This window comes from Myxine glutinosa, chromosome 9 (assembly GCF_964187855.1).
Source record: "Myxine glutinosa chromosome 9, kmMyxGlut1.1, whole genome shotgun sequence".
NCBI lineage: Eukaryota > Metazoa > Chordata > Myxini > Myxiniformes > Myxinidae > Myxine > Myxine glutinosa.
Window position 1 is genome coordinate 21,884,404 of NC_136269.1, and position 26,357 is coordinate 21,910,760.

General features: G+C 43.7%; 2 protein-coding genes across 2 annotated transcripts in view; one reads left to right on the forward strand and one right to left on the reverse strand.

The window, feature by feature from the left end:
- MRPL49 (mitochondrial ribosomal protein L49) overlaps nt 1–26,357 on the forward strand; it is a 195,079-nt gene that overhangs the window by 40,711 nt on the left and 128,011 nt on the right. The window lies entirely within an intron of this gene.
- Nucleotides 714–24,824, reverse strand: NLE1 (notchless homolog 1). Its single transcript, XM_068129479.2, has 13 exons — nt 24,786–24,824; nt 24,360–24,489; nt 22,704–22,915; nt 19,061–19,140; nt 12,520–12,596; nt 12,125–12,219; nt 10,701–10,893; nt 10,436–10,541; nt 10,082–10,128; nt 9,226–9,437; nt 4,387–4,582; nt 1,986–2,056; nt 714–822 (listed from the first exon to the last, which is right to left on the reverse strand). The coding sequence occupies exons 1-13, from the start codon at nt 24,788–24,790 to the stop codon at nt 810–812; spliced, it is 1,437 nt and encodes a 478-aa protein (XP_067985580.1). The 5' UTR covers nt 24,791–24,824; the 3' UTR covers nt 714–809.

Here is a 26,357-nt window from a genome sequence, read left to right on the forward strand (position 1 = left end):
TTGAGGCAATGTTTTTATGGCCGGATGCTCTTCCTGACGCCAACCCTTGGTCACGCTCTGACGATGCGCAGGGATACAGTGTGCCTATTCTGAATCGGGGTACACACCGTGATCATTCATCCCAGCAAGCTGGTACTCAATTTGCCGACCTCGGAAGGATGACAGGCTGAGTCAACCCCCCGGGCGTTAATTCAGCGATCGACCAGGATACTCCTAATATCTGAAAGCAGAAATTGGTGACAATGTCATCGAAAAACAAAGAAATGGTTGCTAAGGTCATTTTACCCTTGGAACCATTACACGTAAGCAATAGCAACATGCTTTGGGGGCACTGGAATGTCAAAACTAGGCTGGAGAGAGATTTTGATATTGGCTTAGTTTGGCTTAGCGGTTAGAGGGCCGGCTTGCGATCCAAGGTTCGAATCCCGATCGATCGCTGAATTAACACCAGGGGGGTTGACTCAGCCTGTCATCCTTCCGAGGTCGGCAAATTGAGTACCAGTTCACTGGTAATTCCCTGTGTGTCGCAAGAAGGCGCCTAACAGGGTTGGCGGCAGGAAAGGCATCCGGCCATAAAATATTGCTTCAAAAAGGGGACCATGGTGCCAGAAAAACAACAATGGCTAACCCACGCTCTAGCAGGGAAAATGGCCTTAAAATGCATGTTGTTGTTGTTGTTGTTGTTGTTGTGTTTGCCTTCGTCACTCCACAAGTAAAATGAGGCCTTGATTTATTTAACAAACAAATTGCATCAAGAGCAAAACATGAATAATACAAGTTGTAATGAAGGGAAATTATGATTCCTTTTTTCAGTTCCTCCATCTGTAGGAGTCAGGGGGTGAGAGGGAGGGACATTAGCCTCCATTATATTTGCCCATCAGCAAAAAGTCACATTAGAATAAAGCACGACAATGCTGATCACATTTTGAATTCTTCTTACAGGTTCGTTTGAATTTCCCTTGTGCATTTGATAAACGGAACGCATAGCTCCAGAAATAAATAGGTTATCAATTGCTTGACACTTCCATTGTAACCAGGCTCTCTGGTTAGAGAGTCCCCTCCAAGTCTGGGATTGGGAGGTCGACGGTTCAAACCGGATCCTGGCCCAGTCATACAAATGGCTTTAAAAATGGCAAGTGCTGCTTCCTTGCTTGACAGTCAGCATTTAAAGATAGATTGTGGAGAAACAACCATAAGCTGGTAACCATCACATAGGCTTGATGGGCGAAATGGCTTTTTCCTAAATCGATGTTCCTTGTAAGGGAGCGCAATTCCTTAAACGCAGGATTGTACAGCGAAACAGCGTTGACGAAATACAATGAACATTCATTCCAACCAACTGCAAATTTACACCATACGAGCTCTATTGAAACAGCACTTGGTAGAGTGCAGACCTCTGCCAGGCTGAAAACTCTACGTTTTGTATTCCAATGATAGTCGGATGTGAACTCGGAATCCACATCCGGATGTGAACCAAAATCTAATCAGCTTGCGATTGTCACCTACCCAACACATCCACCAAGTTTTGTGATAATCCGTCCACAACTATTTGAAATATCAGCATATTGTGCTATATGTCGTTTTGGGCCCTGTCTCTCAATGGTGAAGAATCACTTTAAAAATTCTCGTATCCAAATCTTTACCAAAATTTTATCGATTCTTCCTCGTCACCCCCAGCCTGTCCACCAAATTTCGGCCGAATCCGTCCATAACTTTTTGAGATATCGTGCTATATATTGATTTTGGCCCTATCACTCAATGGTGAAGAATCATTTTAAAAATTCTCGGAGCCAGATCTGGATCCAGATCTTCACCAAAATCAAATGAATTCGTCCTCATCACACACCCCATCTCTTCACCAAATTTCGTCCGAATCCGTCCACAACTTTTTGAGATATCCTGCTCACAGACAAAGACGGGTGAAAACAACCTCCGCCCACCTTTGGGGGCGGAGGTAATTAACAAAGGATTTGATTGGTTCTTACACGCGGAGCAGCTTGTCTCTTCCACCACTGGCAACACGCTCTCCATCAGCACTCCAGTCGACATCAAACACCTGCACACAAAAGTCAACATTTTGTCGCATTTTATTCTTCGCTAATGCCTTGTATAACATGTCCATTGAGAAGCTTGCACATTAGACTTTTATTAGAGACACGATATGAGATCCAAACTTAAGGGTAAACATTTCGGGTAAAATTTGGGTAAAATATATTTTTTCATTTTTTCATGTCAAAATACTCTATGATGTATGTTCTTTCAGAAATCAATCCTTTTAATGTGAAAATTGAACTATTTTTCCAGAAAATATGGGTCTAATTGTCAAAGGTCAATCATTTGTGTTTAAAATTTGATACTTTATCATTATTGCATGAAAAGGAATACTTCTATGTTTAATTACCTTCGCAAAAGCGGAAGGTTATGTTTTGATCGCTGTGTATTTATTTGTATGTCTGTGTGTGTGTGTGTATGTTATTCGCATAACTCAAAAAGTATTCAACCGAATTGCATGAAATTTGGTGGGATGATTGGTTATTATACGGGACACATTTGTTTAGATTTTGGGAGCAATCGGGTCAAAGGTCAAGGTCAAGGTCACGAAAAGGTCAAAATCGTATTTTTACCAAGTACAGAACAGTAGCTGCGGCGAAGGTATGCGCTCTACCGAGTGCCCGTTCTAGTTTGTTATTGATTTCAACTCAATATTACCGGTATCGAGTTATTAACTGCATTATTCTTATATAAAAATCGCAGTGTATTAATTACCAGCCGTTTTCTCAAAACAGCAGATTCGTGGACTAAACTTGTTATAACTCAAAAACTAATCATCAGAATTTCTTCAAATTTGGTCAGAATGTCAGGTTTGAGGTGTTGAGTGAATTAATGATGGCTTTTAGAGATACCCCTACTTTAAAAAAATTTATGAAGTAAAATGTCACCTTTTTCTGTTTCTACAAAAAATAATCAGTGTGCAGCTGAAATAAACTGATTTGAAGAAAAGCCATCATTGAAATATTAGGACATCCCTATAATATGTAAAACTGAGGAAAAAAAGTAGATTGCCTGAGTTAGTTGTATGGGGTTACAATTTTGCTGACAAAATGCAAAAATGTAAATTTTCAATTGTGTTGAGGAAAATAAATGTAATTTCCTTATTTAAAGGTGTATTGTCTCAATTCTTCAATTTTTGTATTCTCCAGATTGTCAGCTTTCCAGTGATATATGGTTTATAGGGGGTAGCTTGTCTGTGAGTGTAGATATGTGCATTTGTTTGATGGCGTGTAAAACCCTGCATTTTATCCCACTTGGCCCCTTAAAGTATCGTTTTCGTGCGATTTGTTTTCATGAATAAAAGTGTTATCAAGAACATAACAAAGTATTATTTACCTGTATTAAGAACACAAAATAAAGTTTATTGTCTTGAAAAATTAAGATCATGAACCTTACCTTTAATAATATTGATGATAAACTTGATGCAATAATGCGATGGCGATGTTGATGTTCGTGATAATAAAGATGGTGATGTTAGACGGTTTTAGGGGGATATTGTGTTGACAGCCCTCTTATCACGGGTCCACTAAGGGACAATTTTCTCTGAGGTTGACACCCCTCAACCCAAATCTTAAATTATTTTTTCCAATGATGTGATCATGGCAACTCACTAAAGCCACTTTAGCACTTTTCGGAGCATTTACAAGAAACACGTGCCCTTATTTTGTCCTCGCCTTTCTTCATGGATCTTATGATTGACTCGTTGATCCCATAAAGGTTAGCAACAGAGAAAAATTCTCACCTCTTGATAATTAATCGATCCAATAAATCCACATTGTCGGAAAGAGACATCACTTTTCTTTGTCTCTTTTTACGAGGTACATGATTTTCTTTCAGACATCACCTCTGTGGTTTTTCTTCTGTATGCAAATTTACCTATGTGCTAGGTATGTCAATTTACTATGTGCTAGGTATCGGGAAGATGCCTGGGAAGAGTTTCACAGATTCAGATTAAAGTTATTTGAAAAAGCGACAAAGCCGTTTTGACGCGACGTCATAACGTAGGTGTTGGTATAACACGAGTTCCCTTTCAAGGAACTTCAACACAGGAGGAGGCCATTGGCCCATCAATACCTGCACTGTGGCTTCTAACTTATCCTTGTTTGAGCGTGCTTTAAATGCTGAGCGTGAAGCAAGGAAGCAGCACGTACCATTTTAAAAGTCTTTGGTATGTCTCGGCCGGGTTTCAAAGTTCAAACCACTGATTTCCCAGACTCAGAGCGGACCATGACACCACCAAGTCTGGTTCGATTAAAATGGATTAGTTATTTGTTTTCACCATTTTTGTTGGCACTGCAGATGTCAGATAAACCACCATCGTCATACAACTCTGACCTCATCTGCATGTCCAGGCAGGTCCTCTTGCAAACGCCTTTCTGTGGCTTTAGTTCCTGCTGCTGTGGGAACAGTCTCAGTGGCAACCCAAACTTTCAGGGTACTGTCTCCACTTCCGCTGAGAAGGAGGCGTGAGTCGGGTGACCAGGCAATGCGGTACACAGGACCGACATGGCCACGTAATGTTGCCAAATACCTAAGAAAAGGGATGGGGGAGAGGGAATGTATTTTGAGGAGAGGCTTTCACACAATCGGCTCAAATGAAAAGAGAAAATTTCTACCATGCATGTAACGAAAGATAAATAAATTTGACAAAAAAAAGAGGTGCGTACTATACATAGGTCTAATTTTTTTAAAGTTTCTTTCAGATTGAAACGATCGTCGAGGACGTCTTCAAAAACAGAATTGGCAATACTCAAAGAAGAACAACAAAGAATAGCTAAATGTTTAATATAGAATATATAATCTGTAAGTTCACAATCGTGAAGTAGGTAAGTAAACCAGTGTTCTATTAAGTGTTCATTTTAATGTCTGGCAAGTTCGAAAGTTATTCTACGAATGAAAAAAATTATACCGGTAATTGAATGGACGTTGGAAATTAATAATATTGTTCGATTATTTTGTGAGTTGTAATTATGTACACGGTAAGTACGCGTAGCAGGAGTTCTCACTCAAAACCATTAAATTCAGTGTCCGACTCGTCCATAGATGAAGAAGCTCCTCCAGATTTGCACCTTCTATGTCACTGTCCAGGTAGTGAACATCATTTTCATCGCAGTCGGATTCGTCGCCGTTTGGTGCGTTGGTGTCGCCATCCGTCCAGAGAGCATCGTCTTGGCTGCCGTGTCCATTGCGTTCGAAATGGAGCACTTGATGAAGCCCTTCTGGATGATGGCAGGATCGTGCTCATGCTCCTTCTGTGATTTGATGAAACTTGCTGAAACTGCATCAGTTTCACGTCAAAGTCGACCGGGAGCTTCTGCGCGATCGTCGTTCGACGACGGACGGCGAGACTGTGCGGCTTCATAAAACGATCTCCCCGTCCACGTGACATCTTGAAGGTGACCGGGTCTGGCAGCGTCTTTGCAAGCATGACGGCTTTCACACGCACCTCCGAAATGCTGACGTCACATCCTCGTTGCCGACGATCTGTGACCCAATCGAGCAGTTTGGCCTCGAGCTCGGGATGGGCGGCCGCATGACCACGTTCGGCCATTTTGCTTCATGGGAGCAACTGCAGACACTCGTTCTGTCGTCTCCATAGTCTGATGTTTACCTCAGATATGCCGTCGAATTCCCGCCCAGCACCTCTGTTGTCGTGATCTTCAGCGTATCGAACAATGTTTAGTTTTTGAGCCGCGGTGTATGATCGTTGACGATAACTCATGGTTAATTACGGTAAGAAAACCAGTGAAAATAGAAGTCGCTGGTAAATCTTATGAACAACTGAATGAAGCTGTTAAAAAACACTTGGCTTTTATAACAAAATATAGCCAATTATCAGCAACCTGAGTACCACGTGATTGTCGTCCGACAATAGGCTACGGTTTGCTTCGTTGGATTGCTATCCGACTTCCGCCGTTTATTTATTATGCGCTGCTATGTTTAAACTTTGTGCAATCACAACTGAACATCGTGATTCATACGATTTACGACCGTCGTAAATTTAGTTCCTTGACCTGCCGTGATATTCTTTCATTAGCGCCGCTCTGTTCAACCACTACGAAATTGTGGCCGACAGTCGTGGTTGAGATGAACTTCGCCGTTTTTGACAGATGTAATAACATGTTTTACGTGGATATGTTTTTCATTTGAGTGCTGAAATGGGGGTGCGTATTATATATAGGTCTATAGATTTTTACACCGCGACAAAAGTCCAAGTTGGGGGTGCGCGTTATGCACAGGGGCACATTATAGTCGAAGTTTTACGGTATATAAAAAATAAACCTTTACCAACATTCGTCAAATAAACATATTTAAATCCGGATGTGAAGTAGTTCCGTACGGTTGGGGGGTGAATACAATTATTACAAATTCAAATCGTAATTGTGTTCACTCAATTCCAAACGTCATTCCAATCATGAATTGATACTTTAACAAAATACTGTTTTAAATGACGATTGTATTGAGATATTATCAAACCAGCTCCTTGCCATCATCTGTCCACTTCCGGATTTGCGCAGGTTCGTATTGAGTTAATTTCAAAATCCTAATTTTATTGAGGAATTTATGAAACCTCCTACCACCTTACAACATCCGCTGGGACCCCAAAACGTTCCACTGGAGCTTTGGTGGGGCTAGCCCCAAAACTGATGGAGTAGTTTGGGGATGGACAGACACTCCTGTTTTATAATAACACATATATATATATATACATATATATATATATATACAGTATATATTCTGGGTTCACATATATATATATATATATACACTACAACACAAAAAGTACAGACACGTGAAAAAGTAAGTACACCCCATGTAAAGTTTTGACTTTTTCAACATATTTCAACATACAGCTATTTGATCTTCATTTCAACAATATTGACAGATAAAGGTGATATAATATAACAAATATCATGAAACATTTACATTTTGTAGTCCATTGTATAATTTAAATAGTCTAATTCTAATTCATGATAGTCTAATAGTCTACAAATGTATATGTTTCATGATATTTGTTGTATTATATCACCTTTATCTATCAATATTGTTGAAATGAAGATCAAATAGCTGTATGTTGAAATATGTTGAAAAAGTCAAAACTTTACATGGGGTGTACTTACTTTTTCACGTGTCTGTATGTGGACACCCAAACATCAGACATCTCATTCCAAAATCATTGGCATTAATAGGGAGTTGGTCCCCCCTTTGCTGCTGTAACAGCCTCCACTCTTCTGGGAAGGCTTTCCACCAGATGTTGGAACATTGCTGTGGGGATTTGCTTCCATTCAGCCACAAGAGCATTCAGCCACAAATTTCGCATGTGGAAAAAGTAAGTACACCCCTACATTTATCACTACTTCAAATACCTAAAATTAGAATCAGGTGCACCAGCTCAGGTGCAAATGATTAGAACATCGTTAGAGAGGACCTTAGAGGAACCTGTCTTATTTAAACCTCAGACATTTAGTTTGGTTTGCTCTTTGTTGTTGAAGTGTGCGGCGTCACCATGCCAAGATCAAAAGAGCTCTCTGAGGCCTTCAGAAAGAAGGTTATAGATGCCTACGAGTCTGGGAAGGGATTTAAAAAGATCTCCAAACAATTTGAAATCAATCATTCGACTGTCCGGAAGATCATCTACAAGTGGAGAAGATTCCAAACAACTGCCGGGCATCAGTCGGGCACTGATGTTGGGCGATTCGGCCTGGCTCGCAGTCGGCGTTCCAATTCATCCCAAAGGTGTTTAATGAGGTTGAGGTCAGGGTTCTGTTTAGGCAAGTCAAGTTCTTCCACATCGATCTCGACAAACCATTTATGTTTGGACCTCGCTTTGTGCACGGGGGCATTGCCATGCTGAAACAGGAAAGGGCCTTCCCAAAACTGTTGCCACAGAGTTGGAAACACACAATCGTCTATAATGTCATAGTATAATAATATATAAAAATAACCACCTTTAGAGGCCATTTTTCCCCGCAAAGCGGGGGTTGGCCTTTTTCGGGCACCGTGGTTGTTGTTGTTTTTTTGGTCCCCTTTTTGAAGCAATGTTTTATGGCCGGATGCCCTTCCTGACGCCAACCCTTTTTGCCGCCTTTAACGACAAACAGGGAATTACCAGTGAACTGGTACTCAATTAGCCGACCTCGGAAGGATGACAGGCTGAGTCAACCCCCCTGGCGTTAATTCAGCGATCGACCGGGATTCGAACCCAGGATCCTAGGATCCTAAGCCGGCACCCTAACCGCTAACCCAACACCAGGGCTGCTGTAGCTGTATGCTGTAGCATTAAGATTTCCCTTCACTGGAACTAAGGGGCCGAGCCCAAACCATGAAAAACAGCTCCAGACCATTATTCCTCCTTCACCAAACATTACAGTTGGCACTATGCATTCGGGCAGGTAGCGTTCTCCTGGCATCCGCCAAACCCAGATTCGTCCTTCGGACTGCCAGATGGTGAAGCGTGATTCATCACTTCAGAAAACGCATTTCCACTACTCCAGAGTCCAATGGCGGCGAGCTTTACACCACTCCATCCGACGATTGGCATTGCGCATGGTGATCTTAGGCTTGTGTGCGGCTGCTCGGCCGTGGAAACCCATTTCATGAAGCTCCTGACGAACAGTTGTTGTGCTGACGTTGCTTCCAGAGGCAGTTTGGAACTCGGTAGTGAGTGTTACAACTGAAGACAGATGATTTTTACGCGCTACGCGCTTCAGAACTCGGCGGTCCCGTTCTGTGAGCTTGTGTGGCCCACCACTTCGCGGCTGAGCTGTTGTTGTTCCTCGACGTTTCCACTTCACAATGACAGCACTTACAGTTGACCGGGGCAGCTCTAGCATGGCAGAAATTTGACAAACTGACTTGTTGCAAAGGTGGCATCCTATGACGGTGCCGCATTGAAAGTAAGGAGATTACTTTATGTACCAAAGCTCTTCAGTACGGCCCATTCTACTGCCAATGTTTGTCTTTGGAGATTGCATGGCTGTGTGCTTGATTATATATACCTGTCAGCAATGGGCGTGGCTGAAACAGCCGAATCCATTAATAATAAGGGGTGTCCGCATACTTTTGGTCATGTCGTGTATATGTATTTGTGCCCAAGCAGAAAGTACATGGCTATCATGCTGCAGTCTGGAGACATCATAAGCATCAAAGATTCTTCAGCATAACCAAACTCACCGACCATCCTTGCTGTTCCAGAGACGAATAGAGTGATCAAAGCTGGCCGTGGCAAGACGCGCGCTGTCCGGTGAGAAAGCGAGATGGCAAATCGCTGCTTGATGGCCAGTGAGTCGCTGAGGAGAGTTCCCTTTATCTTCTCCTCGCTCAGTGTACCACAGTGCAGCAGTGAAATCATCAGAACCAGATGCCAACCGCTCCGGAAGTACTACCTGCATCACCAACCCAAAATGATCAGACTGTGAAGCGGTATACAAATTTTATTACTATTATTATTAAATCAAAGCCAAATAAAATGCAACCGTTGTCACAACATATGATTTCTATTTTTATGAACTTCCTGCCTACAATTGGTCCCATTGGTTTACTGCTTTTTGGGCTCTCCACCCTTTCAAAAGTATAGTAGCCTGAACATCAAGTGTCTACAAAAGTAATGATACAAGACAACCCGGTGATCAAATAGTGCTTATAAGAATAAGTTTGGCAGGATGGCACAGAGGTATATGTCTATTCTGGGTTCGATTATTGGCCCGACTAATAAACTGCTGGAGTGGTGCTTTGCAGGCAGGGTGGTGCATCTTAAAGTGTACCGTCCCTTGGATGGGACACGTTAAACTGGGGACACATCTGATGCATCTGTTTTTTCCCAACCGTGTGCTCACAATTGGTAAATCCCCGCTTGGAAAGGAGTTGACAACCACGCAAGTGGTTTCCTGGGTGTTATGTGTTGGTGCAAATTAAGGTTTTTCCTCTGGCCGCACCAAAACGCACCAGGTACATCAGAGCAGCTGGTATTCCTCTTAATCACGAGGCATTCCCACCCCCTATCCCCCTCCTCTTTCCACAAGCAAAATACCTTCAGTTCCTGGTAACGATCCAGTGCCTTCTTCTGCCTGTCTTCCACTGGAATGGAGGGATGAGCAGGAAAAGGTATAGAAAATGAAGTAATGAACAAATAGAAGAGCAACGAGGAGGATTTTCATTTTGGCCTTGCTATTTCGGTCACAGAAGATATACACATATACGTAGCAGCAGCAACAATTAAATAAACAAGTTGTCCAATATATTTTTTTTAAGGACCCATGGTATGTAACATTGTTTTTCTCCATTTTGGGGCATGTGGACTCAGCCTATTCCCCCTTTTATTTCAAAACGATGAATATAGTCTAGTTCTAGCACGTAAGTATACAAATGCATGAAGCGGAAGTACCTGTGCCAGTGTCCAAATCAAAATGCACCCGAATTGCTCCGTCCGTGCTCAAAGCTAGACATGTGACCCAATGGCCATGGCAGCGCAATTGTCGAACCAATACACCCTGAAAATGGAGAGAGGAAAATAAAAAGAGGAACAAGAACGAAACAAACAAAAACTGGATCACAATGATGCACGAGAAATAGAATAAGCAACTAATGAATGAGGTGGGAAAACTGAGGTGAGCTGGGCTAAAGGGAGCGAATGGTGATTAGGGATGTACATCATCTGGTCGCCAAGCGAAAATGAGGCGGTCTTGTGAGGCCGAGAAGATGAGACCACAGCCGGCCCAACGGACCGCCGTAACAGCCGCTGAGTGGCCGGTGAGCAGGCGTTCACATCGACCGTTTTGTGCATCCCAGATACGTAATGACGAGTCCTTTCCACCACTGACAAGCCGCCGACAATCGCCTTGTCTGGTAAAAAAAAAAAAAGAAAAAAAGATTGGTGGTGGTGAAGAGGCGATTTTACATCACCATTTGCTTTCAAGGACTGGCCGGATGGCCTATAGATACGTACACTCACCTCTGAGCTGTCTAGCCCGAGGTTGAATCCCGACCGAGCTATAAACTGTCATTAGGGTGTTTCACAGACAGGTGAGGCATCAATGTGTGCAACCGTCCCTCGGATGGACATTAAACTGGGCGTCCCATCTGCTCATATTCGTGAAAGTTATAAATACCCCATGGTATGTCTTTCGCGAAGAGTAGGTGAGTTATCGCTGGCACCTCGGCCAAATTGCAAATTCCTGCACACAGTCGAGTATCCTGAGTCAGAGTGGCAACCCATCCACGATTGTAACCCTAGGCCTAGCCAATGAAATTGCCTCGGCAGGCTTATGTGCCTAACAGCACAAAGAGGAGAACCATCAACTTTCACATTGGGTTTTTGACGTTTGACAATGACCTCCAGAAAGTGTGTTTAAAGTCTTAAGCAAAATTTTCACAAACTTTTAGTAAGATTGTAAATTGAGTACAGTACTCCATTTACTATCTTACGAAAATGCAGCTATCACGTATATATGTATGTATGTTGGTATGTATGTATGTATGTAAGTAAGTAACCAAAACATCGCCCTCTGGTGGTGTGTGTGCTCTTGCGCATAAGTGTATGGGAAACATGCTAGAATTCATTTTTATAGATATACAGTAAAGTCTGTTCATACAACAAAATTTAATTTGAAACTACAATAATTAAATAATGCAACTATCATGGAACATAGTTATACGAGCTGTTTGAGAAGAACAGTACTGAAGCGCCCGTTGTAGATGGGGCTCCAGCGAGTAAATCAAATAATACTTTTTCTTTAACAGCCACAATTATTCCCAATTGTGGTGTGCGTCGGGACAAATTTGGCCCAAATCTTTCACAAACAGGCCTGGCGTTTGACCAAGTAGTTGGGGCAGGAATTGAGAACAGCTCTGCAAGCCAAGCAGATCGGCTCCAAAGACGACTGTGAATACGATTTTCTCTTGTGCACATTGACCACTGACCCCCGCCAGAGGGAGGTATTAACTAAATATTAACCAGGAGGTATTACTAGCCATGGGCACAGAATTTGCCATGCCATCTGGAGGGAGAAAGTGTTTCTCTTGAGCAAAATGAACAAGAGTCAAACATAATTGAAACACACATATCCTGCCGTACAGGTGTAGCGGTTCCCAGTCAAGCGACGTGACCCATTTTTTGTGGCCGGTGAGGGTGGAGAGCAAGCGCCCACTCTTTGGCTCCCACACACGAACCTGCACACACCACACACGTCCACGCACACCCAAACATCGACATATTTGAATGGAATACTGATGTACGAAAGGCAATCTTTTACAACAGCATAAAAAGTCAAATTTTTTACATTTTGAACGTTCGCTCAGTCAAATCCCCTGCCAAACAGTCCTTTGATTTTGTTACTTTGATGCCATCTTCAGATACACTTCAAGGATTTCCAATTGGCAGGTATCCTGACAGTATAACAACTGATAAAAGCCAGATATCAGCAATCAATGCAGCTAGTGAAGGTGGTGATTGTGAAACAGTGACCTCACCTCTCCATTCTTACAACCAGATGCGAGCTTCCTTCCATCGGGAGCCCAGCAGAGACAGAGCACCCAATGCCTGTGGCCTGGAAATAGAGCAAACAACATTCCAGTATACACTTGGACCACAGCGTTTGCTCATCAGAAAATAATATTTCCTGTTTATGCAAATGGGACGATGCACCAAAGAATATTGGTACTGTCGCCGTATTCGGACCATTGTCACGCTCCCAATCCTGATGAACAAATGTTATGGTTGATGGGCAGTGTACTCGAGGTCAAATCCTCCACCCGTACAATCACCAACTTAGCGATGGATCGTCGAAAGAGACCATACCACCAGGAAATTTCCATACCATGAAATAAGAGCACACCACCATAAGGACCATACCACCAGGAAAGAGACCATACCAAATTTCCACCAGGAAATTCTAATTGATCTTTACTTCGGTTTCGGGGTACAGATAGCTCTAACGAGAATCTGATGCTCCATCCAGATCGCCCTTCAAAACAGGATGGAAGCCCGAGCGGTGGCCTGGGTGATCCGGCAGTGGTTTTATAAAGCCTCCTTTGAGGTAATGACACAAATTTCCCACGATCGTGCTTTTTAACCACGCTGGGAATAATAGCCAAATGATGAACCAGCCGACACAAGTTAATTAAAGCCATCAGATTTAAGAAATGTGGTTGGGGGAATATGGGGGAGGGGAGGCGGAGAGAAAAACATGTATCAAACAGCAAATACAGGATCAATGTAAAGTACTGATAACAGACACAGATCATACAGTGATTGTCAGATTCTGCTTGGAAAGTGTGTGGAGGCAATCTGGTTCCCGTCCCGGCAGGAAGTGACTGCTCGTTCCGCATGTCGAACGAGGAAGGAACAGGAAAGGCAGCTTGTTTAGTGAGGTGCGTCTTGGTAGCCCTCTCTGCAAGCTCGGCGCAAACAGCAGCACCGAGGCAAATGCAAAACTCCTCTCTAAGAACACTATGGAGCAATTTCATCCACGTCTATGGTCGTTCTCCAGCTGCTTCCATCTGGTCACTCGTAAGCGCTTTTTATCTCGGTCTTTTAGCACTAAGAGTGCATTCAGAAAGTATTCAGACCCCTTCACTTTTTTCACATTTTGTTATGTTGCAGCCTTATGCTGAAATCGTTTGAATTCATTTTTTCCCTCATCAATCCACAATCAATAACCCATAATGACAAAGAGAAAACAGGATTTTAGAAAGTTTTGCAAATTTATAAAAAAGAAAAAACTGAAATATCACATTGACATAAGTATTCAAACGGAAGCCAAACAGTTCAATCTTGGTTTCATCAGACCACAGAATCTTGTTTCTCACAGTCTGAGAGTCCTTTCGGTGCTTTTTTGCAAACTCCAAGCGGGCTTTCATGTGTCTTTCACTGAGGAGAGGCTTCCGTCTGGCCACTCTACCATAAAGCCCAGAGCAGTGGAGTGGTGCAGTCATGGTTGTCCTTCTGGAAGTTTCTCCCATCTCCACACAGGATCTCTGGAGCTCAGCCAGAGTGACCATCGGGTTCTTGGTCACCTACAGTCCCATGAAAAAGTAAGTACACCCCATGTAAAGTTTTGACATTTTCAACATATTTCAACATTCAGCTATTTGATCTTCATTTCAACAATATTGATAGATAAAGGTGATACAATATAACAAGTATCATAAAACATTTACATTTTGTAGTCCATTGTACAATTTAAATAAACATAAATGCAAATTTCGCATGTGGAAAAAGTAAGTACACCCCGACATTTATCACTACTTCAAATACGTAAAATTAGAATCAGGTGCACCAGCTCAGATGCAAATGATTAGAACATCGTTAGAGAGGATCTTGGAGGAACCTGTCTTATTTAAACCTCAGACATTTAGTTTAGTTTGCTCTTTGTTGTTGAAGTGTGCGGCGTCACCATGCCTAGATCAAAAGAGCTTACTGAGGCCTTCAGAAAAAAGGTTATAGATGCCTACGAGTCTGGGAAGGGATTTTAAAAGATCTCCAAACAATTTGAAATCAATCATTCGACTGTCCGGAAGATCATCTTCAAGTGGAGAAGATTCCAAACAACTGCCAACTTGTTCAGGCCAGGCCGTCCCAGCAAGTTCAGCCCGAGAGCAGACCGCAAGATGCTGAAAGAAGTCTCTAAGAACCCCAGAATGTCATCACGGGACCTACAGGTAGCTCTTGCCACTGTTGATGTCAAAGTGCACGAGTCTACCATTAAAAAGAGGCTGCACAAATTTGATCTGCATGGGAGGTGTGCCAGGAGGAAACCTTTGCTGTCCAGAAAGAACATCAGGGCAAGACTAAAGTTTGCCAATGAACACCTCGGCAAAGACCAGCACTTCTGGAACAATGTGCTCTGGACAGATGAGTCAAAGGTAGAGCTATTTGGCCACAGTACCAGAAGACATGTTTGGTGAAAACCAAAGACAGCATTTGACCACAAGAACCTGATACCAACTGTAAGGCATGGTGGTGGAACTATTATGGTTTGGGGCAGCTTTGCTGCATCAGGGCCTGGGCAGCTCACCATCATAGAATCCACTATGAATTCTTCATTGTACCAGAGGGTGCGTGAGGATAATGTGAGGCCATCTGTCGGGAAGTTGAAGCTCAACGGAAGGTGGACCTTGCAACATGACAATGACCCTGAACATACCAGTAAATCCACCAAGGAATGGCTGAAAAGAAAGAAATGGAGGGTTCTGGAATGGCCAAGTCAAAGCCCGGATCTAAATCCCATCGAGATGTTGTGGGGGGATTTGAAACGAGCTGTGCATGCAAGAAACACCTCAAACATCGCACAGCTGAAATAATTCTGCATGGAGGAGTGGGCAAAAATTTCTCCCAGTCGATGTCAGAGACTGGTAGACAGTTATAAGAAACGCCTACTTGAGGTTGTTTCTGCCAAAGGGGGCAATACCACCTATTAGAGCCAAGGGTGTACTTACTTTTTCCACATGCGAAATTTGCATTTATGTTTATTTAAATTATACAATGGACTACAAAATGTAAATGTTTCATGATATTTGTTATATTATATCACCTTTATCTATCAATATTGTTGAAATAAAGATCAAATAGCTGTATGTTGAAATATGTTGAAAAAGTCAAAACTTTACATGGGGTGTACTTACTTTTTCACATGACTGTTTATTACCAAGGCCCTTCTCCCCCGATTGCTCAGTTTGGCCGGGCGGCCAGCTCTAGGAAGAGTCTGGTTGTTCCAAACTTCTTCCATTTAATAATTATGGAGGCCACTGTGCTCTTGGGAACGTTCAATGCAGCAGAATTTTTTTTGTACGCTTCCCCAGATCTGCGCCTCGACACAATCCTGTCTCTGAGCTCTGCAGGCAGTTTCTTCGATCTCATGGCTTGGTTTTTGCTCTGATATGCATTGTCAGCTGTGAGACCTTATATAGACAGGTGTGTGCCTTTCCAAATCATGTCCAATCAATTGAATTTACCACAGGTGGACTCCAATCAAGGTGTAGAAACATCTCAAAGATGAGCAAGAGAAATGGGAGGCACCTGAGCTAAATTTCAAGTGTCATAGCAACGGGTATGAATACTTATGTAAATGTGATATTTCAGTTTTTTCTTTTTAATAAATTTGGAAAACTTTCTAAACTCATGTTTTCTCTTTGTCATTATGGGGTATTGAGTGTAGATTGATGAGGGAAAAAAAGAATTTAAACGATTTCAGCATAAGGCTGCAACATAACAAAATGTGAAAAAAGTGAAGGGGTCTGAATACTTTCTGAATGCACTGCATGTCTGTCGATCTTAAGTGCTTTATCTGGGTCTGCTGTTCTTGATATCCCTTTGCAGCGCAAGATCAACGAACTCCATGCCTTAACGGTTTTTTACATGTCCTGTGGAGATGATAATTGCCACTACGGGGCGGGAGAGGGGGGGGGGGTGGGGGGGTGAGCGGGGGTGGGGGTGGACAACCCCCTCCCCCCCCCCCCCCATGCCGTGAACAAACATTGGTACATGAAGGTTGTGGTCAGGTTTCATTGAAATAGTGTGTAGTTTCAGAGGAAAAGGCCAATTCCTATTTTGGGGGGTCAAACCTGAATCCACTTTGACCCTGGGTAGATCCCCCCATAAACTCTGATATTTTTTTTAATGCCGTGAACAAACTTGAGTTGCAACATAAATCTCATTTGTGTCAAGTTTGGTCACAACCCCATCAGCGGTTTTGGAGAAGAAGTTTCAAGTCTTTACGGACGGACTGACAGACTAACCAAACGGACGGACGACGGACGGACGGACGACGCAAAGCTCCCCTGAACTATGTTCCAGGTGAGCTTAAAAAAAAAACAGGATTGAAGGGTCCAATTAAAATCTGTCTTGACGTACTTCGACACCTTGTAATCTTTGTACACATATCCCATACTCGTATGCAACACATTTAATAATGAAATATCTACACTGTGTTACTCCCTTTATCCCATATCACATTCCCACAACAATATCAGTAAAAAAGATCGAATCAATAGTTCTGAAACTATTTTCCTTAAGCACAAAAACAAAAGTCTTACTGCCAGATCTATCAAACGAGCACAAACCACGCACTCAAAGGACCACTCCCACCACACCTTCACCCACAATTCCCACTCCTTTGCCCAACTGCTCCTGGACTCTGTGTCCTTCTCTCCTGACAAGGTGGAGAAGTTTTTATCAAACCTCGACTCTGATTCTGCAACTGGACCAGATGGCATCAGCCCTCGGGTCCTAAAATCCTGCTCTGCCGCTCTATCTCACCCTCTCTCTGTTCTTTTCACCCTCTCTTTTGCTCAAGGTCATCTGCCAGCATCTTGGAAATCAGCAAACATTACCGCTTTACACAAAAAAGGTGCAAAAACAGATCCTTGCAACTACAGACCAATCAGCCTGCTCCCAATTATCAGCAAAGTCATGGAATCCATCATTGCTTCAGATATCAAATCCTTCCTCTTCTCCAATGGCTTGATCTCTGATCATCAATTTGGATTCAGACCAGGTCATTCTACTCTGGACATGTTGCTTCTGCTGTCTCAACAATGGATGGAGGTCCTCAATGCCAAACAGGAAATCAGAGCTGTCTCACTTGACATATCACGTGCCTTCGATATGGTTTGGCACCCAGCTCTGCTCACCAAACTCACCTCCTATGGTATTCAGGGAAATCTCCACTCATGGCTTGCGGATTTCCTCTCTGGTCGTAGGCAACATGTGGCCCTGAATGGATTTCTCTCATCTTCCCTTCCTGTTCTGGCTGGAGTTCCCCAAGGTAGTGTTCTGGGCCCTGTGCTATTTCTGGTCTTCATCAATGACCTCTCCGACTCTCTGGAAAATCCTCTCTATCTCTTTGCTGATGACTCCACTATCTGCCGCTCCATTCCTCATCCCTCAGATCGGCAGTCTGCAGCCTCCTCACTCTCTGCAGACCTGGACAAAATCACAGACTGGTCAAACAAGTGGAACATGTCTTTAAATCCTGACAAATCTCACACTCTTACAATGTCTCTCCGAAAGGACCGACTGGACAACCCTCCCATCTACTTTCTCAACAATCCTCTCCAAGAAGTTCTGTCGCTCAAGCTTTTGGGTCTCACTATCTGCCATGATCTTTCTTGGGAAAACCACATTTCCAAGCTGGCCTCCAAAGCCAGTCGCCGACTGGGCATCCTCCGTCGTGCGACGTCCTTCCTTGGCACACCTGAGCTCCTCACCACATACAAGGCTTTCATCCACAGCTCAATGGAATACTGCTCTCCCCTCTGGGCTGGTGCTCCTGCCTCACACCTTGCTCGGCTTCACGCTGTTGAGGCCAAAGCTTTCAGAATCATTGGAATCTCCTGCGATGTAGTCAACTCCGAGGGCCTTTCACTCACTCACCGCAGGCAGGTTGGTGGTCTTTCTGTCTTCTACCGACTCCTCTCCGGCCTTGCTCCCCCAGCTCTCTCTGTGCTCTGTCCCCCCAATATTCCTTCAGGTCGCACAAGATCTGCCTGCAACCCTCTTATGGTTAAACTGCCAAAGTCTAGGCTCTCTGCTCACCTTCACTCTTTCATTCCCCTTTTCTCCCGCCTCTGGAACAAACTCCCCCACTCCCTTCAATCCCACTCCTCCCTCCAGGTCTTTAAAACAGCTGTTCACCACCATCTCTTATCTTCCCCCATCCAAAACCTTGATCTTTTCTACCCCCGGTAATTCACCCCAGAGTCCTTGCAGTGTTCATATGTTTTATTCCTCTCCCACCTCCCCCCAAGTCCTCCCGATGTCCCTGCTCTCAAATGTTGTGTTTGTGTCCTTCCCCCTCTCTCCCCATCTTGTCTGCCGCTCCCCTTGTTTTTTGTGTTTTGTGTGTCGGTTTGTCTTTTTGTGTGATTAATGTTAGCTCTTTCACGAGCCTCGATCTTGTATACAAAAAAAACAAAAAAAAACAAAAAAAACATTACATTTCTTTAAAATGGCAACATCATTCTCGTCCGGTGTTTCATAAAACACAAACATTGCCCCATTCCCGAAACCAACCTTTGCAGCAGAGTCGAGGAGTCTCCGTATTGAGATCCCACAACCTAACTGTCGTGTCACCTGAGCCGCTGGCCAATTGCCTGACGTTAACAGAGGGACAATTGGGGAAAGTTAGAGGAAAAGGGAAGAGTGAGAAAAAAAAAATTGAAACAAGCCGAAAATGAAAACAAAACAAAACACACGACAAGAACATGTCAAGATTATTGTGATGCATAAAATAAAATTAACTTCACAAACTGTTGACGATTCAACCATCGTAGTTTATAATTTGTATTTACAGTGCATTCAGAAAGTATTCAGACCCCTTCACTTTTTTCACATTTTGTTATGTTGCAGCCTTATGCTGAAATCGTTTAAATTCATTTTTTCCCTCATCAATCTGCACTCCATACCCCATAATGACAAAGAGAAAACGGGATTTTAGAAAGTTTTGCAAATTTATTAAAAACAAAAAACTAAAACATCACATTGACATAAGTATTCATACCCTTTGCTATGACACTTGAAATTTAGCTCAGGTGCCTCCCATTTCTCTTGATCATCTTTGAGATGTTTCTACACCTTAATTGGAGTCCACCTGTGGTAAATTCAATTGATTTGACATGATTTGGAAAGGCACACACCTGTCTATATAAGGTCTCACAGCTGACAATGCACATCAGAGCAAAAACCAAGCCATGAGGTCGAAGGAACTGCCTGCAGAGCTCAGAGACAGGATTGTGTCGAGGCACAGATTTGGGGAAGCCTACAAAAAAATTTCTGCTGCATTGAAGGTTCCCAAGAGCACAGTGGCCTCCATAATTCTTAAATGGAAGAAGTTTGGAACAACCAGGACTCTTCCTCGAGCTGGCTGCCTGGCCAAACTGAGCAATCGGGGGAGAAGGGCCTTGGTAAGAGAGGTGACCAAGAACCCGATGGTCACTCTGGCTGAGCTCCAGAGATCCTGTGTGGAGATGGGAGAAACTTCCAGAAGGACAACCATCACTGCACCACTCCACCGATCTGGGCTTTATGGCAGAGTGGCCAGACGGAAGCCTCTCCTCTGTGAAAGACACATGAAAGCCCGCTTGGAGTTTGCAAAAAAGCACCTAAAGGACCCTCAGACTGTGAGAAACAAGATTCTGTGGTCTGATGAAACCAAGATTGAACTGTTTGGCCTCAATTCTAAGCGTCATGTCTGGAGGAAACCAGGCACCGCTCATCACCTGCCCAATACCATCCTAACGGTGAAGAATGGTGGTGGCAGCATCATGCTGTGGGGGTGTTTTTCAGCAGCAGGGACTGGGGGACTGGTCAGGGTTGAGGGAACAATGAACGGAGCAAAGTACAGAAATATCCTCAATGAAAACCTGAAACAGAGCGCCCAGGACCTCAGACTGGGCCGAAGGTTCACCTTCCAACAGGACAATGACCCGAAGCACACAGCCCAGACAACGCAGGAGTGGCTTAGGGACAACTCTGTGAAGGTCCTTGAGTGGCCCAGCCAGAGCCCTGACTTGAACCCAATCGAACATCTCTGGAGAGACCTGAAAATGGCTGTCCACCAACGGTCCCCATCCATCCTGACAGAGCTCGAGATGATCTGCAGAGAAGAATGGCAGAAAATCCCCAAATCCAGGTGTGCAAAGCTTGTCACGTCACACCCAAGAAGACTCGAGGCTGTAATCGCTGCCAAAGTTGTTTCAACTAAGTACTGAGTTAAGGTTCTGAATACTTATGTCAATGTGATATTTCAGTTTTTTCTTTTTAATAAATTTGCAAAACTTTCTAAAATCCTGTTTTCTCTTTGTCATTATGGGGTATTGAGTGTAGATTGATGAGGGAAAAAAAGAATTTAAACGATTTCAGCATAAGGCTGCAACATAACAAAATGTGAAAAAAGTGAAGGGGTCTGAATACTTTCTGAATGCACTGTAGGTTTCCTGTACATGAAATGTAGAGGAAAGGCTATTGTTTCTGCTATGATTATTCTTATTATTTTCCTGCCTGATTTTTCACCTCTGAAAACTTTAAAACGCATATTCTCAGCAACTGTTGGTCTGATTGACACAAAAGTTTCACCAAGTGATTGGCTCGACATGTATAATTTTTTACTGCTAATCATGACGTCATGCTCCGGTCACCATTGCCAGCAGTTATGAAGTAGTATGCGCACCATCTTGGAAAACACCTTCAACTTTGCCGCTCTATCTCAAACAGCTCGAAAGAAAAAACTCATTTATGGCTCATTCCAAAGAACTCTGTAATGGGACCAAAAAACATGTTTATTTAGGATATTAAAAGTGCTAACATTACAAAGTTAGAATTCGACAATTAGAGCCCTTAATGCCACAAATTTGATATATTTTTTAACATGACCTAAATTTTAAAAAAATTGAGAATGCAAACAATTTCAACATCATACGTCACATGGTTCAGCCGCCATATTGTTTTTCATGAAAAACACGAAAAAACCCTTTTTCTCCGCAACGGCTGAACAGATCGAGGCCAAACTTGGCATGCATAATCGCATACCCATGACGAACAAAAAGTTCCCAGGTGATGACATCATACGTCACATGGTTTAGGAGTTATGACGTTTTTAAGCATAAAGTTTAAATCCTAACTCCTCCCTCATTTTTTAAAGATATCGAGTGGAAACTTCACAATTATGTTCCCCATGTCAGCATGCTAAAATGACCTCTTGGAATTTGCGATAGCTCACATGGATTGGCAGCGATAAATAAATTGAACGAAAATATATTTTTAAATTATATCTCTTGAACCGCTTAATTGATCGACATGAAACTTCATAATAAATTACAAGCCATGAAGGGGCACAAGTGTACAAAATTTCAAGATAATTGGATGTACGGTCTGGAAACTCGAAGTTGTAATTGTGTGAAAAAGAAGAAACTCCGCAACAGCTTCTCAGGTTATGTCATGATTCTGGCACTGCCATTTTTCAGGTTTATTTTCTTTAAAAACCACTTTCTCTGCAGTCATTGCACCGATTGACAGAACATTTTCACCATCGGAGCGTCTCTGCATGTAGCATCTTTAAATGGCAATTATAACGTCATAGGTCACGTGATAGGGCGCCATCTTGGAAAAACCGAAAACATTCGCACCTCTATATCTCCAAAAGCGCTGTGTAGAAATGATTGAGACATGGCTCATTGTAAAGAACTCTCCATGGAGAATAACATATGTGAATGATGATGTCATAGGTGCCTCCATTATGACGTCATAATTTGACAAGTACAAAACTTCATCCGATCAGGATGAAATTTCTTGAGCTTCATCTCGGCATAAATTGATGAACCACCTTTAGAGGCCATTTTCCCCCACAGAGCAGGGGTTGGCCTTTTTCGGGAACCGTGGTCCCCTTTTTGAAGCAATGTTTTATGGCCGGATGCCCTTCCTGCCGCCAACCCTGTTAGTCGCCTCTTGCGACACACAGGGAAACCCAACTATCCCGACTAGGGATAAATTGATGGACAAATAATAATAATGTGAAAGCGGGGTTTTATGAAAGCGGGAAGGTGGAGGAAACCGGTCATCACTGCCAGCAGTTATAAAGTGGCAGTTCTAGTTACTATTAGAAACCAGGCAGTGAAGACTAAAACACCATTAAAGAGCCAATTCCTGAAGCCACTCTTACCGGCCATCGGGGCTGAAAATGACAGAAAGTACAGGCTCAGCATGACCGGCCAGTGAAGAGGTACATCGTGTCACAGCACGCACGCGGAATGCTGCCTGTGGCTGGTATACCACATCTACAACATGCTCAGCCGCACCGGTGCCCAGTGCCTCAACAAGCTCCCCGGTGACTTCGCAGCCAGAGACAAAGAATGCCAGTGGGCCAGGTGGAGGCTGGGGTCACATGGTTATATTTCTGTCAGCCATGATGAAAAAACTCGACTCATCAGCAATCTTGCATCGTGCCAGAAAATATTTCCATTCACTTGCAATACTTTCTATAACAATTGTGTGTGTGTGTGTGTTTTTTTTCTTTTTTTTTTCTTGCCAGCTCCACTACGAGCCTTAGATCATGTTTAAAATAAAAAATGTTTTTTCCCCTGATAGCAGTAGTGTTCTATACTGCAATAATGGTAGTAGTATTCTATAATCAAATAGTGTTGGTGGTGTTCTGCAATCAAATAGTAGTAGTGGTAGTAGTAGTGTTATATAATCATATCCTGATAGCAGTAGTGTTCTGTACTCCATCCAATACAACAACAACAACAACATGCATTTTAAGGCCATTTTCCCTGCTAGAGCAGGGGTTAGCCTTGCGGTCCCCATGACCATCTTCTCCATCTTGCCCTATTTTCTGCATCTCTCCTTGTTAACCCCCTTGCCCGCATTTCGTCTTCCACCATCTTTGGCCAAGTCTTTCTCGGCCTTCCCCGTCCTCTACTTCCTTCTACATTCATGTATTCTACATGAATGCATTCTACATTCATGTAGAATACATTCATTCATGAATACATTCATGTATTCTACATTCATGTATTCTACATTCATGTAATGTATTCTACATTCATTCATTCATTCTTCTGTACTCCAATAATGGTAGTATAGTGTTCAATAATTATCATATCATGGTTGTAGTCATGTTCTGTAATCATATCCTGGTAGTTGTAGTGTTCTGTAATCATATAGTGGTAGTAGTAGTGTCCTGTAATCATATAGTGGTAGTAGTGGTGTCCTGTAATCATATAGTGGTAGTAGTGGTGTCCTGTAATCATATAGTGGTAGTAGTGGTGTCCTGTAATCATATAGTGGTAGTAGTGGTGTCCTGTAATCATATAGTGGTCGTAGTGGTGTCCTGTAATCATATAGTGGTAGTAGTGGTGTCCTGTAATCATATAGTGGTAGTTGTAGTGTTCTGTAATCATATAGTGGTAGTAGTAGTGTCCTGTAATCATATCCTGGTAGTTGTAGTGTTCTGTAATCATATAGTGGTAGTAGTGGTGTCCTGTAATCATATAGTGGTAGTAGTGGTGTCCTGTAATCATATAGTGGTAGTAGTGGTGTCCTGTAATCATATAGTGGTCGTAGTGGTGTCCTGTAATCATATAGTGGTAGTTGTAGTGTTCTGTAATCATATAGTGGTAGTAGTAGTGTCCTGTAATCATATCCTGGTAGTTGTAGTGTTCTGTAATCATATAGTGGTAGTAGTGGTGTCCTGTAATCATATAGTGGTAGCAGTAGTGTCCTGTAATCATGTTGTGGTAGTAGTGGTGTCCTGTAATCATATAGTGGTGGTTGTAGTATTGTGTGCTGTTCCCTTCTCGGAGCACATGCAGGGTACCGGAGGTAGTAGGGCAGTGCACAAGAGCTGAAATTCTCTGATGCCAGCATTGAGAGGGACCTCGAGAGGACCACCCAGTTCTTCTCCAGATGCACTACGTAGCTGTACGAGCACCCGCCCACATTCGTCCCTGCCACAGACGCACCCATGGGCAACACCATTAACTCCACACACGATGATGATGGTGGTGGTGACACCCACAGGGCAACCAACTACACTCGGACAACCCGGCTTTTGGACAGGTAGAATGTCGACCTTTTGTTATTTGTAGTGGCCAAAAAATAATCTAACGATACAAGACCATTTGGGGGAACATTCAACGCAAAGGAACAAAGAGAGTCATTTCTTAAATAAATATAAAAATTATCATTTCAACGTGAGTCGTGAACTCAAAACAATTAATTTCTCCACAGAGAACCCTCGTACCCCATGACGCGACCACGTGGACTGCCTACACTTCCGGGGTAAATCACGACAACGTCTCGGGTTGTAAAGTATATTAAAATGACGTTGCTCACTTATTATAGAATCAGTGTTTGCTAAAAGTCTATTTTTGAGGCAAACACAGATCAATCCGGACGACTCAATCAAGTCCGTTCATTTGTGCTTATACACCGTTCAACTAATTGTTTGTGCAAAATAAGGAAACCAACCGGTACTTTACTACGCCAGAGGAAGCCGAATTTACACCAATCCACTGGATTACAAACCAAAGGACACGTGTTTGTTTATTTTATTGGTAAAATTAAGGAATTATTGGCTAAACACGGTTATGCACGATGTAATTATTATTAACTGATAAATCTCAATTTATTTCGAAGGTAATTTAATATAGTCACAGAAGCGGACACGGACACGGTGCAGACAGACTTCGTTTGTGAGACTCACCGTGAGGTATACAATGTAGATGTATGTGGCGACTTCAATTTATACAATTTATATGTGGCGACTTCAACTGTCATCATGCCAGCTGGCTGGGTAATAGTGGTGTTGTGGCGGACACGAAAGCTCACTGGCGTGATGGCATCATTCTGCGCACCAAGTGGGCGGCGGCCACGCCCGAGGGGTAGGCGTGGCCTCGAGATATACACCGGGCGCGCAGCCCGGAGCGCTCCAGTGCTACAGTGGAGTTCTTGAAATAAAGACCCTTTTAACTTACCGCGTTGTCCGCTTCCTCCTTGCTAAGCAAGTAGCGCGCGTAGCACCGCGCTTCATTGGTGACCCTCCGACGTTCTGGTCAGCCGCCGCTGACCACCCGAACACGCCACAGCAATGGCAACCAACGCGGTCACAATCAAACTCCCCGAGTTCTGGGAGGCTCAAGCTGAAGTTTGGTTCCTGCAGGCAGAAGCCCAGTTCTGACTTCGAGGCATCACGGTGGACGAGACCATGTACTGCCACGTGGTCGCCTCCCTCGGGCCCAGCACGGCCGCCCGCGTCGTGTCGGTCCTGAGGAACCCACCGGCCGACGGCAGGTACGAGGCGATCAAGCGTCTCCTCCTCGCCACGTTCGGCCTCACGGTGGACGCACGGGCCGACCGCCTCCTGGACCTCCCCGAGCTCGGTGACACGCGACCGTCGGTCCGCATGGACCTTATGCTGTCGCTGATGGGCGACGAAACCCCGGATTTTCTGTTCCGAGCGCTGTTTCGACGCCAGCTGCCGGCACGAGTCCGCCTCGCGTTGGCCGGTTCTGCGACGACGGAACCCCGAGCTCTCGCTGCCGGGGCCGACAAGTTCTTCGCGGCTTTGGACACGCAGGCGAATTTTGGCGCGGCCGTCGCGCATCCCGAGGCTGACCCTGATGCTGATGCACCACACCTCGTGGATCTCGAGGCTGATGCACACCGCATGGCCGCCGCCACGCCATGCCCACCACCACCGCGAAAACCGCGGCCTCCGCCTTCGCCGCAAACCTGGTGCCATTTCCACACCAGGTTTGGCCACAAGGCGAGGAATTGTTGCCCGCCGTGCTCCTTCGGCAAGTCGGGAAACTAC

Coding starts and splice junctions, on each gene's coding strand:
- NLE1 (XM_068129479.2), bottom strand. Junction 9,438..10,081: donor ATCGTTACCAGGAACTGAAG/GTATTTTGCTTG, acceptor TTGGTGATGCAG/GTAGTACTTCCGGAGCGGTT. Junction 2,057..4,386: donor TGCCTGGACATGCAGATGAG/GTCAGAGTTGTA, acceptor TTTTGTGTGCAG/GTGTTTGATGTCGACTGGAG.